The 13,150-nt window shown below is 44.5% G+C and overlaps 2 protein-coding genes across 2 annotated transcripts in view; one reads left to right on the top strand and one right to left on the bottom strand.

The window, feature by feature from the left end:
* Positions 1–3,656: 3,656 nt before the first annotated feature.
* c2cd4a (C2 calcium dependent domain containing 4A) lies at positions 3,657–5,184 on the bottom strand (the record flags this gene model as incomplete). Its single annotated transcript, XM_084477630.1, has 2 exons — positions 5,132–5,184; positions 3,657–4,999 (listed from the first exon to the last, which is right to left on the bottom strand). Exon 2 carries the CDS (start codon positions 4,989–4,991, stop codon positions 3,657–3,659), a length of 1,335 nt encoding a protein of 444 aa, XP_084333756.1. The 5' UTR covers positions 4,992–4,999; positions 5,132–5,184.
* A 2,938-nt stretch (positions 5,185–8,122) lies between these two features.
* Positions 8,123–13,150, top strand: part of tln2b (talin 2b) — a 69,050-nt gene continuing 64,022 nt past the window's right edge. Inside the window, 1 exon segment of the mRNA XM_084477828.1 lies at positions 8,123–8,195. The gene's annotated coding sequence lies outside the window, so the exon portion shown is untranslated.

The raw sequence follows: 13,150 nt of genomic DNA on the forward strand, positions 1-13,150 counted from the left end.
CAACCAAGCATCATGTACGATGCTTGGTTGGATGCTTCGTCCAAAGTGCAGCAGATAAAGTAACTGACAAGGTGTGGCTAGCAGGTTTAGCGTAAAAACAAAATCTCTATCCTCCACCTTACAATCTTGCAATCTTAAATCAATAGAATCTAGTGACATTAGCAAATTGTGTATTTGCTTGTGCAATTGCTTACTGATGTGGCAACTGTCCCAGAAGGTGCATATTCTGTAAGACAGAGATCTGCTTTGAACATAACAAAAACACACACAATCTGCACACACTATTTGATTGTGTTACACTCCTAACAGCCAATGATTTGGCCCATTAAATGGGCCAAATCAAAATTACAACATGAAATTACAACATAAAACAACTTGGTCGTCATGATCAGATTTAGCAAATTGCGATGAAGGATGTAGCTATCTTTAATGTATTAAAAACTGAGGGAATTAGAATAATGGTTGAAATTACATGGAATAATAAAATGTATTACAGTAACATATATCACCGCAAGGTCATCCGTTTCTGACCATGAGAACATAACTAGGCTGAAGGTAAACGTAAGAGGCCATCGCAGACTCCTTGTGGTTGGCCACCTTAAGTGGCCTGTTCAAACAGAATTCCTGATAATAAACTTCATTTAATGGACTTCTTTAACATTCGCCTGGTCCAAAACATACACGGAAGATAAGGGAGAGGAAAGGAAAAGGTCTGTTTTCTTTCCGATGTGCTAAAGCAGGACGGAGCAGGAGCGTGGGTTCTGAGCAGACCACATCATGAAGGACAAACAGAGTGTAACAGGAGGCGGAGCAGGGGGCCACACCCGTTAGTCCTTTGTACACCAGTATAATGTCCAACTGAAATGTCTCACCAGACATTGTGTGTTTGCACGTATTTTTTGTATTATTATTCTGTAGCATTCTGTACAAATAATGACTTTACTGACTAATATACACGATAGTAATGTTTTCTACATCTAATTATGATGAATTCAAGGCTTTGCTTTTGCTTTTGCACAGGGTAGGCAATTCTTCTTTTTTTTGATTTACTCGTATTTGTTAAAATTATATTTACATGCCGAAAGCAGCAGTTCCATAAATCTTGTATCTGTATCTGTCCCAGGCCTGTTATAAGCCTGTCCAATCACCACTGGATGGCCTACCTGTCTGTCTACCCACCTACCCGGCTACCTTGTCCTCCACAATTCTGGGCACACCTAATGCTAAGCTAGCAAGCAGGTCATGTGCTTTGGGGAGTGGCTTTAGAGGGAGGCCTGAAGGGAGGGGTATGACTCTTTTCAGTGGATTCTATCCAGATCTAGCTTTCTCTGGCTGGTTTCTGCACATTGCCTACCCTAGCTTTCATGTATCATGGGAAGAGAGTAAAGGTAATTCTTAGGAAACAATGGTATCCAACAGGAGTTTCGTCTATAGACATCAGAGATTGAACCAAGGTATTCTCCCTGGTGGACATTTACATTCACCATGTAGACCTCCAGGCATGAGATGCCCTGCAAAGGAAGAAAATTATTCATTCAATTCATGAATCCCTTCCTTTGCAGGCCATCTGATACCAAAGAGGTCCTAGAGGGCCTCACGGTGTTGACCTCTAGGCATGAGATGGCCTGCAAAGGAAGGAATCCATTGACATCATCTTAGCCTATTAGAACTAGGGCTATATTAATTTACAATAAAAACACTGGTAGTCCAATATGTCACTATATATTAGATAATGATCGACAAATATATTGATATATTGATTATATGATATGTAACACGAATGGTATTGCATTCAATGACTGTGGGGATGCCTAATAAACACACACACACATATATATATATATCTATATATATATATAGATATATATATATATAGATAGATAGATAGATAGATAGATAGATAGATAGATAATACAACTACATCTGAATTCAACAAAGAATGTTCAATCTGCTTGTTGATCTCAGCCATATTATTAGAGGAATATTAACTAAAATATACTTTGCACAGTGAAGGCTACATGTTGCTACATGATCAAAACGGAGGACTACCAATGTCACAAATGGCCTGATGCTTATTGAGGAATGAACACCCCCTCACATCGAGTGATGCACTCCAGCCATTGTGCTCTGCAGAGAGACATTTTCTGTGGCTTTTTTCAGGGAAAATAAATTAGAAAGCGTAGAATGTTATCAGCGGTTGACCAGAGAGGAGAATCCCTGGCTGTTCTTCTTTTATTACAAGGCTCACAGCTGAGTCAACACTCAAATACAAATGAGTCCAGTGGCTTCAGCAGCACTCCTAACATAAAGGACAGCGAGCTAGCCTGGTTGTACTTACAAAAGAAAAGTAGGTTGTATCAACAATATCCCTTCCTGGGAATTGGAGGGGACTCCCATTAAATAATGAATTAATAAAAAAAGATATACTGAGATGACTATAGATGATAGATGAATGTAATTATTTTTCGTTTGTATTTATTTGTGTGTCGGATCATACCAACTGTCCGAAATGATGCTCATAATTGTTTCTTTGTTTATTCTCTGTAGCACATGACATCAGTTATAGGCCAGGCTGATACTTGATGGCCTTGCATCATCACAGCATTAGAAAAAAAGAAAACCCAGAAAAAGACTATTTGCATTAAGCTACGCTACGCTGTCAGCAAATGTTATGGATGTCATTGTAACTGAAAGTCATCAGCCCTTTTATCTCAGAGATTTTGTAAGCTCATGGAAATCTATTAATCTTTAACCAGGAGCAGTAGTGGAAACGGATGCTTTTAAGTCCCTTTTCTTGACCAGTGAGAAAAGCAGGATGTGATTGCCCAAGGTCAATTTTACATACCGGGTAAACCATGACCTATATCATTCACCCTATAGTCTATAGTCTAGATATAATACCATTCAATAGATGTATAGTCAGTGTTCCTCTGGGTGTGCCTGGGAAAATGTCCTCCTTAATTTGTTTGTTCATGCAGACCATATTGGGCTGGTGCTGCTACAGTGCAGTTTATAAAACACACATACAAATACATTTGATGTATTTTTACCAAACCGCAACTGTGATAGTAGTGTACCATTGGGAGATCCTCTTGTTTTAAACATGACAAATCTCAAAAGAGATAACAGAGAAATAAATTAAATCTAGTAAAAAATATAAGTATTCACATTGAACCACCAGGTTTGTTACAACCTAATAAACGTGGAATCATTTGTTTTTGCTGATTAAATGTATGCCTTTGGATGGAAGCTCCCATTGAAGGTCTTTGGTTATTTGAAACATTTCATTAAAGGAAAGGTCACAAGGGAAGCAACAGGCTTAAGAGGAACAGGAGATGGGGAATAATCAAACCCTGACAAATTAGCTGCCTTGTTGATGCAGAGGAAACCCAGGAAACCTAAAGACGTGTTTAGACCTCAGGGTTATTTTGGGCCTAACTAATGACCTCTGCTTTGGCCTCTCATTTCTTAAAGAGCATTCACCACAATGCCAGGGAAATGTTTTTTCTACAGTCTGTAGAAACTGCCATGTTAGGGATTGTTTGATTAAAAAGTGCAAAGTACAAGGGATGACATGCTTTCATATAATTTAATTCATATAAAATAAGGATATAAATGTTAGCTAATAAATAGTAAAAAAGAAAAATGAAAAAGGTTTAAAAAGTTACAAAGCTAGAGAGAGGCAGATCACAATCCCCCAAAATATAGTCCCTCTTCATGGTGGACTTCTTGTTCACCACTTTGAACCGCAGCGAGCGCAGACAGAGGTCTTCGGCGGTGAGGCCGTCGAAGAAGAAGTCCTCGTTGAAAACGGGGTTACGACTCTTCCGGATCACGGTGCTGCGCTGCTTCTGGAGCTTCCCGGGAATCAGCGAGAGGCTCACGCTGCAGTTAATGCTCTTGGTGTCCGAGCTGGCCGCGTACAGCCCCTCGGCGCTGATCAGCCGCAGCCGCAGTCTCTGGTTGTCGGCCGAGTACTCCGCCGAGAGCCGGAGGCTGCCGTTCTTCCCGACCGCCACGGTGCTCTCCCGCATCGCCCGCTCCCGACTCAGGGTGAGGTCGGAGGGGAAGAAGGCGGGGGGCACCAGCCTGTAGCCGCTGGACAGGGCCTCCGTCGTCTCCTCGGACAGCCTCCTCATGACGTTGGGGCTGTTGTCGGTGGAGCTGCCTTCGTCCGTGGACAGCGAGTTGTTCCTGGAGGGCAGTCCCCTCCTTAGGTTCTGGGTGAGCAGGCGCTCCTGGCTCAGTGTCTTGAAGATGGAGGACTTGACGGGTGCCGCCCCGGGACACCTGCCCAGCAGCGGCGAGCCGAAGGGGGAGGACTCGTTGGAGGAGGCGGTGTCGCTGTCCAGGGTGCTCTGCCGGCTCAGGGTGTAGCTCCGCGGGGACAGCCGGACGGCCAGGGCGTTCAGGCTGTAGGAGGACGGGGAGCTGGAGGGGCTGGCGCGGGGGGACGTCCTCGGGGTGTAGGTGTTGGAGCGGCTCCTGGGCAGCAGCAGGGGCAGGGAGCTGGGCTCCGCGTGGAACAGGGACTCTTTCCTCCGGGTGTGGGGGCTCTCCAGCAGCGTGCAGAAGCCGTAGCAGGTCTGCGCCCGGGCCACGTGCGGCAGCGACAGGGCGGCCTGGCTGCGGGGGTCGGCGTTGGTGGTCTGGTCCTCTCCGTCGCTGCCCGCATCCTCGTCGTAGGGGCCCTCCTCCACGCTCTCCACCTGGATGATGTGCGGCCGGAGGGGGCCGCCGGGGGGCTCCCAGGACTTCGGGCTCCCCCCCTCGCAGGGGGACACCCTGATGCTGGGGGCGGCTCGGGTCTGGTCCGAGGGCTTGGCCTTCTGGATGGGCTGGATCTGAGGCGGGATGAAGAAGTCGGGTATGGTGTCCGGGGTGATGACGTTGGGGCACAGCGTGATCCTTTGGGCTCCTTTGCCGGATTTCTCCCCAAACATGACCATGCTCTTCCCCACCGACTCGCAGATCTTCTCAGCCACCCACATGGGATCTCCTGCAGAGGATTAAAATGAACTGTGAATAAACGGCTCTGCATGGATACACAAGGGTGCATCTGGGTTGTTTGGGTCTCTTTAAAAACAATGCTCTGACAAGACAAAAAACATATGTATAAATTCAAACTTACCTTATAAGAATTGATATAATGATAAATCCATGAATCGGTAGCGTCTGGAAAAGCGACGGTTCTCTACGGGTTTCCAAATGCCACCGTGAGGTGTTCTCCTGTGTCGCTGAGCCAGACCTCTGGCATTAAGAGAGAGGCGGTCGGGTTTAAATACAGCCCACCCATGGGGGAGGCAGCCACCAGGCCTAACACACACCCCCCCCCCCCCCCCACTCCTCCGACAGAACGGTGGTTCCCATGGAAATACCCCAACCGCACGAGGCAACAATGTCTCCATCGCCAGATGTAAGGCAGAAAAAGATAAGCCCACTCTAACACACAACTGGGTTCAACAAAAGGAGAAGGGTTTTAATTGGTTTGTTTGAGTTTGCACTCATGGTGAGGAGATAGTGCGCTTGCGAGGGCGAGACCTTGCTTTAGTTGCGTATAAACAAGGTTAAATTATAAGTGTGTGGGACAGGTTCAGTGGATGTGATCTGGCCCTGACAGATCACATAACCGGCGTTGGCCTCAAAGAGTTTTTAGTAATATGCCGTTATGTTGTTCTGAAAAGGCTGGTTGTTTAACTCACCTTCTCCTGACGTCAGCAAATGTTTATTCAGTGAACTATTCAGTGAAGTGCATTGTTCATAAATGTTACAGGGAATATTTATTGAACCCGGGCCCCAGGCATTTTATCAACGTGTTTCTTGTTGCCACAGCTAAACTACTAAATGTGCGTCACTATAAACTCCAATTAGTCACTATAAGTGTCAAAAGGAATTCTGTACTCTTTTAAGTTGTGTTGAAGCACCGTTGTTTACTTTAACCCTGATCCAAAGCAAAGAGAAGTCAGTTTGATCAATGGCAGAGTCCATTATAATACAAGTATGAGGTTCACGAAATGAAACCTGAATAAATTCTGTGTTAATGGAAAAATAGTCACCCTTATAATACTCACTAACACATCCAGGCTACAACTTATTCTTACTTATGTATAGCCTGATATTTAAAACGGAAGTTTCCCATCAAACTTTGATACGTCTTACTATTCCAGATAACAAAGGGGTTAGCAGAGTTAAGATGCTACTACATGTTAATACTCCCCTCTTCTGGTGGGACCATTCACACTGCACATGGGCACAACCCCATAACATAGGTAGCATCATACCACCAATATGACATAGAGCAGGATAAAAGAAAATGACATAAATATATAGAGATAAAGTTGCTATACCTCAGTTTTTGTTGTTTTACAATGTAGGTTTTACTGTAATGACAATAGTTTACTCCTTAGTTTACACCTTACTCTGTGCTTTTTAAGAAAAAGCCTGAAGAGAGAAGAAACATAAGAGACAGATCACATTGATGAATCTCTGCTCTGCGGAGACCGAGGTTCAAGTGGAATGACTCGGTTGCTAAGTGTCACCTTAACAGCCAATGAGGATGCTCGCACTTAGACAGCAGTGTCCGAGGAAAAGGTGATTACTGAAAGCTTCCTCTTTCCCCGAAATGTTTTCCAAAATGCCCAACGCAAACAAGGACAGGGTGACTAAGATTGCATCATAAGATCCCATCATTAGTGAATCACCTGAAGTAAGTAGCATGGAAAGGATAGAATGGCGGGGTGTTTAATGCAACACAATAACTAAAGGCCTAAACCCTAAACGAATGGACCATCCGTTACGAATAATTGGAATATAATTTGAATTGGAATACTTAAGGTCAGAGAATGAATTAGTGTTGGTCGTTTTGTCTTTTATAATAAACGAGCTAAGCAATTGTATTGGGACGAGCTAAGCAATTGTATTGGGACAGGGGAGCATATGCAGGCAAAAAGGCTACCGGGAGGTTTACTTCACATGTTTGTCCATTAGAGGGCAGTATACATTAAGGAGCACAAAGGCATCCCGGGGGGCCCCAAGAGGACTAGTTAAATCCCAGTGTACGGCTAAATCTCCTTCAAGCAGGCTCGTGTATGTACATAGGGCCTACGCCATTCCACACAGGTTCACAGGAAGCCGCGTGTGCCTTGTAGATTAGATTTCTGCATTGATGTACTGTCGCTGGTTACTGTCCCTGGTTAGGCGATAATATGTGCGTGGGAAAATGCATACATTTGACTAAATGTCATAATCGTGAGCGATAGGCTAATGTCAAGGTTAAGGTTGGTTGAAGGTGTTCGTGTCCTGTGCATGAACACGCAGGGCCACAACGTAGGCCTGCACAGTGACCTTCATCTGCCTGTGTTCATCATAGGCTGCATGGCGACCTCCTGGTCGAGGGGGGGCTAATTAGTGAACCCAGATGACGGAGTGTTGGAATGGACCCCGCATACCTCGGAGTCTGGATTTCACATGGGTTTGTGCCACAGGTCTAGATAAACACGGTTCACCACGTGACATTACTAAACGGATCTAACCGGGTCTCATGTGTCTCTCGGGATGTGAGTTCCTGTTCGTATCGTTATTTGCCATCATCATATACATACGGGTTAGGCGTGCGGTGTGAGGTGGATGAAAACCGCTAAATCAAGAATGATCCGAATGTCAGAATGAGTGTCAGTCGTGGAGCAGAGTATATTTGGTTTAACTGACAGGCGCTTGGCAGGGAATGGTTCGCTGCCCAAATCAACCCTGATAACACGCACACGCACACGCCGGGAAACACTACAATTGGTTCGGCGCGAAAGAATTGACACGATATTCTCTCGGTATAAGACGAGCCCGGCGAAGTGTTAAATTGGGCACCGAATAACGTATCAATGCTGTTTTTTTCTCGAAGCACCGTGAACTCATCGTGCCGACAGGCAAAAAGCCCATGTTCCTCGTGAAGCCCGTGACGCGCTTCCCTTCTCACTGCGCACAGCGACGCGCGCCCGTGTTCCTCTCTCTCCGCTGTACGGTAACGGGGCGGGGCTTGGTGGAGGCGGGGCTTGGTGGTGCCGTGGTGGAGGCGGGGCTTGGTGGTGCCGTGGTGGAGGCAGGGAGAGGAGCAGGAGCCGGATGATCGCTTGCAGTGAGCGTATCGCCTACATCCAAGACAGCGTCCATGCAGTAGGACTAACGATTCAAACCAATATCAGGTAGGAATTTGCATTATTTGACCCTCGTGAGACGTTTCGGACAGTGACATCTCGCAGGTAGAAAGTGATGGTGGCCACATGTGATGATATCCAGAAAGGCATCGAAGGATGTGTGTTAAACACTTGGATTCGGCTAAGTAGTAGTAACGTTGAGACACTTTAGATGCACCATCACGAGACCATCCTTTTTTTAGTTGAATAGCACGGGCTGCGTGTTTGACATGTTTTGATTTCTTGCGATTATTGAGCCATTGATTTTATTTATCTTGTGTAGGCTATCATCCGACTGACAACATTTTTTTTTATCTCCCAGCGTGAGTCGCACCTGACATTGACTTTAGACGGCTATTCCGTTGACCTACATGTTTGTCCATCCTATTTGGGACGTGAGTCAATCAATGTCACCCGATTCAATCAGCTATTTGGTCCTGTACAACAATTACAGTCAAAACTTCAAACGGCCAGGCGGAATCCCAATGATATCTAGCTACAAATACCTAATGTATTGCGAGTGCTCTTTCATATCATACATCATTCCGGATAAACGTTTCAGGGCAGCGGTGGTGATCGTCCAGATAGGCTAAATCAAATAATGAAATAGATAAATTAAATAATATATGGTAGAACTGCTATAACTCTCAATACAAACCAATATATCGTAATATATTATTTTTTTATTTTTTGTATTACTATGACCAATTAGCTATTGAAGACTGATTGAAATCACTGTGAAAACTGGACAGTTTGTGGGGTGTGTTTTTTTTCAAGCATTTTCGATGATCTAACGACTCGTTTTCGATACAATATCTTTCTACTCTCTGATTATATTATGTGGATACCCTACCTGGATTGCTCAAAATGCCTGTTAGAAATCAATGCTCCCAGATTCGAAATACTAAATTATCATTTTCATTACTATATAGCCTATTATTACTAATTAATACATTTGACAAATGATCAGCAGCAGCATATCCATCTAGGGGCAAATGTCCAGAAAGAGGACTTATTAAAGGTAATAATATAGATAATAGAAATCTGTCTAGATTGTAACATGATACAAGCCAGTAGGCATTCTACATCTAACATAGATTGCTTGTAGGATTGATCTGTTTTTGTCCTTGGTTCCAACACAGATTGACCTGATCATGTGTTTATCTGATTATAAGCATTTATGAATGTGTCAATAGTTTTTTGTAAAAAGATTAATAAAAAATCAGTATCATTTATTTAATTTAGTTAGAGAGGATATGTATTTCCGACCATGTATGTTATCAACTGGTCAGCATTTGGGTTGACCATTGACAAGTGGAACATCTTGACAGTATTCAACATGATAATGCTATATCTTACTGGAAGTACCATGACCTGACCATACTCTTGGTATTCAGAGATTTTTTTTTCTCATGCAAAACCAAACTGTAACTGGATTCTACCCCAACATGTTCATAACCGTGTGTTCACCTTTGTGTACCTGCTTGTTACAAAGAGCTCCAATGTCCAGTCGGCTGTTTCAGTTACTCATCAGCAATCAGATTCCTGGATGGAATTCTCCAGGAAATCTGCCTTTTGACAGTCGAGAAGTTAGATTTAATAATACGTAGTCTGAGGATTTAGTTTAGCCATTGCTTGTGTGTGTGTGTGTGTGTGTGTGTGTGTGTGTGTGTGTGTGTGTGTGTGTGTGTGTGTGTGTGTGTGTGTGTGTGTGTGTGCGTGTGTGGTCTTTTGTGCTGTGTTTACCCGTGAAACCGATCTTCCCCTATGTATATTATCAGTATCTTTGTGATCACATCTCTATAGGGCCTCGCCTGCAGTCCTTTTCTATAGAGACCAGTATAGCTGTTAATTTGATACCCCACTGTCATTGTCAATCATTTGTAACATCATTATGTGAACAAGAAGAACGGATATATGATTAATCATGAATACTGTCCTGCCGAGTGGTGAAATGCAAAACAATCTAGCAGCCTATGCAATGACCAGATCATAAATATTCACAAACTAGACACTTTCATTTTATATATACAATGTCAATGACCAGATACTATATATTCACTAACCAGACACTTTCATTTTATATCTACAATGCCAATGAGAGATCAGTTTAGTTTGTGGAGAAACGTTGAGAACCTAATATCATCAGATATTGTTGATGCACAGGCTTCAGTCTTTTTGGCAGCAGTTGAAATGTGTAATGGTATATTGTCTTTTAGTTACAGTAGAGGAGGAAATGGATATGCCAATCTTAATGTTATTATTTCACATCTGTTCTTGTTGCACATGTTTTTTCTTTTCTAAACGTTTATCCCACATGCCAGTTCTGATACATTATTTGAATGTCTTACAAGTCCATCGTTTGGCCAAAGAGAGAAGTATCTGGCAGAGCGAGGAGGAGCTAGCGAAGGCGACTACAAGTGTATTGCATAATGCCACTCAGGCTGACGAAGGTGGCATCAGAGTTTGTGTGACGCTGAGATGTGTGGCCCTCACTGCAGGCTGTGGCGCCCGGTCTGAAGGATATTGAGGAAGTAGGTCACCTCATGCACAATTGTGTGGCTTATAGGACACAAATGATGTCACAGACCAGCTAGCCTGCTCATCTGGAGGTCAAGTGAGAAGGAAGTCTGAGCCAGCTGCATTTTTGTCATTGTGACATTATCCACAAGACACGGTACCAGTCTTGGGTCCCAGCATCAAGCATCTGTGGGGCCAAGTGAGTGCAAAAGACGTATGCTGTCGGTGTTTGTTTGAATAATAGAAGGATCCCTCTAGTTTTTTTGATAAGGCTTTGATGATCTCATCATATGTGAGTTCATCCAAAATAAATACAGATGAACATCTCTTGGGTGAGCAGGGTTGAATACATTCATTTCCATAATCAGGGGATGAACAGACACTTCCTGAAATAGGAATACTTGATCCTATGTGTTTTTTCCAGTTGGATTTGTGGACAGATTGTGTTGTGTTGTTCACTGTATTAACCATGCACGGTTAATACTGGGTTTAACTGTGCATTAAAGCAAATTGTCCTTTTGGCACTGACATTTACTACTGGAATTAATAAGAGACTTGCGCCAGAGGTGGCGGTCATAGACCAGCGGTGGGCCCCAACGGTAACGGTCCTCGTTCACCTGGTTGGACGGCTGGCTCTGGTCGTTGAATGATGGCCGCCTTGTTGCAACCCCGCCTGCGCTTTTATTTATTTGTTTGTTATTGTGTTGCGTTGCTCAGAACATGATCTACTTGTTTATTTACTTTAAAAACCTTTTGAATTACCTGCTGAAAGCCCAGACATAATCACATACACTTTATATAATTGGTTGTGCTGCTCTTTGGAAATACGGTATTTATCTCATGACTAGATATCCTGGTATCCAGATATAACCCAACTGAGACTGAGAACTGACGTCTCACCTGACCCCGAGGCTTATTTTATTGCGCGTTTCCAGTGACAATTCCAGTGCAAATGATCGGATTTCCATTCCCTGCTCAGAGTATGTAAATAAGCATTTGTACTACTTTTGTAAGGTTTCCATTGCGCCTAGTCAAATCTCAGATTGGGCTGGGCTCCATTTTGATTCACCCCTGGCAGTTTAGGCCTATATGTTGTTTTCCTTGAATTTTAAGGTGAAGGCAGGAAGCTGTTCTGGACAATGTGGGAACACCGGTGTCGAATACATTATCTAGAGTGCAGTCAGGTTTTCCAATGGCATTGGCCTCAATGAAATGCAAATGACAATCCACAAGTGTTCCCTGAATCAATATTCCTATTAATTATCCACTGTGAATGTGGTTTTTTCTTTGACCACAAGCAAATGAAAAGCATTCAAATTCCAATGGGTCTCATCTTGGATGCGTTTCCGACTATGTTGTTAGCTGTACAGTAGTAGTACTATCCTATCCAATACCAATGTCATTATCATTTATAATTAATATGTTGGACCCGATCAGTCAAAATCCTTAATAATAAACAATATCCAGCCTGCTGTGATAACGCCAACAGCCACCCATTGAGTGTGTTTTGTGTTGACCAATGTCACAATGGGAGCACATTAGAGGCATTAGCGGCGCGCTCCTACCAGGCTGTGTTGATTACCCCCGCCCTGTTCTCTCAGCATGCTCGGAGCGCTCCTCCCTGCCAGCCTGCCCCCCCCCAGGGAGCCCGAGGTCAACGGTGGCGGGGCGGAGAGCATGGCGATGTTCCCACAATCGACAGATCTGCAGAATTGACATGGAACAGGCTAGCATTGCTAAATACGGCTGTGGAGTTATAGTCTGTTGTTGGGGGGGTGGAGGGGGCGGGGGGGGGGGGGGGGGGGGTAAGAAAGCAGCCATTGTTTACTGGCTCTAATAGGAAAAAGTCCAGAGTTAAGGAGGCTCAGGGCAGAGGCTTTGACTTCATTAGAACATGGGTCAGATGAAAACACGACATATCGATCAAACGGCAGGACCTTGTTGTTGAGGTATGCTGCTGCTTTATTTACACAATGAATGGGATAATCTGTGCTTTATCATCAAGGTTATTTGGGGCCAGGTAAGGGCTTTTTCTGAGTACAGCAGCCTTTGGGTTGTTTCCATGGCTGCCTGGCCAGCAAATTAATGCCGTCCTCTGCTCTGATCCTCTGCATGTCACTGGTGTTGCTGATCGAGCAAAATTTCAAAGCTCTCCAAACCCCCAACCCCAACAGCCTCCCTTCCTCCCTTCCTCCCTCCCTCCCTCCCTCCTTCCCTTCCCACCCTCCCTCCCTCCCTCCCTCCCCATCACCCTCCCTCCTTCCCTTCCCACCACCCCCCCCCCCCTTCCCTCCCCATCTCCCTCCCCCTCGGTTCTGTGAGAATGTGGATTGTCCTTACAGATTGTGGCCTAAATCCTTCCATGTCGGACTAGAGGCAGCGCGTCAGGAAGATGCAGCAGGAGGCTGTGCAGCACGAGCCAGTGTTACCCGAGCCGCGTTGAG

The sequence above is a fragment of the Micromesistius poutassou genome, assembly GCF_964030765.1.
Source record: "Micromesistius poutassou genome assembly, chromosome: 13".
In the NCBI taxonomy this organism is placed as follows: domain Eukaryota; kingdom Metazoa; phylum Chordata; class Actinopteri; order Gadiformes; family Gadidae; genus Micromesistius; species Micromesistius poutassou.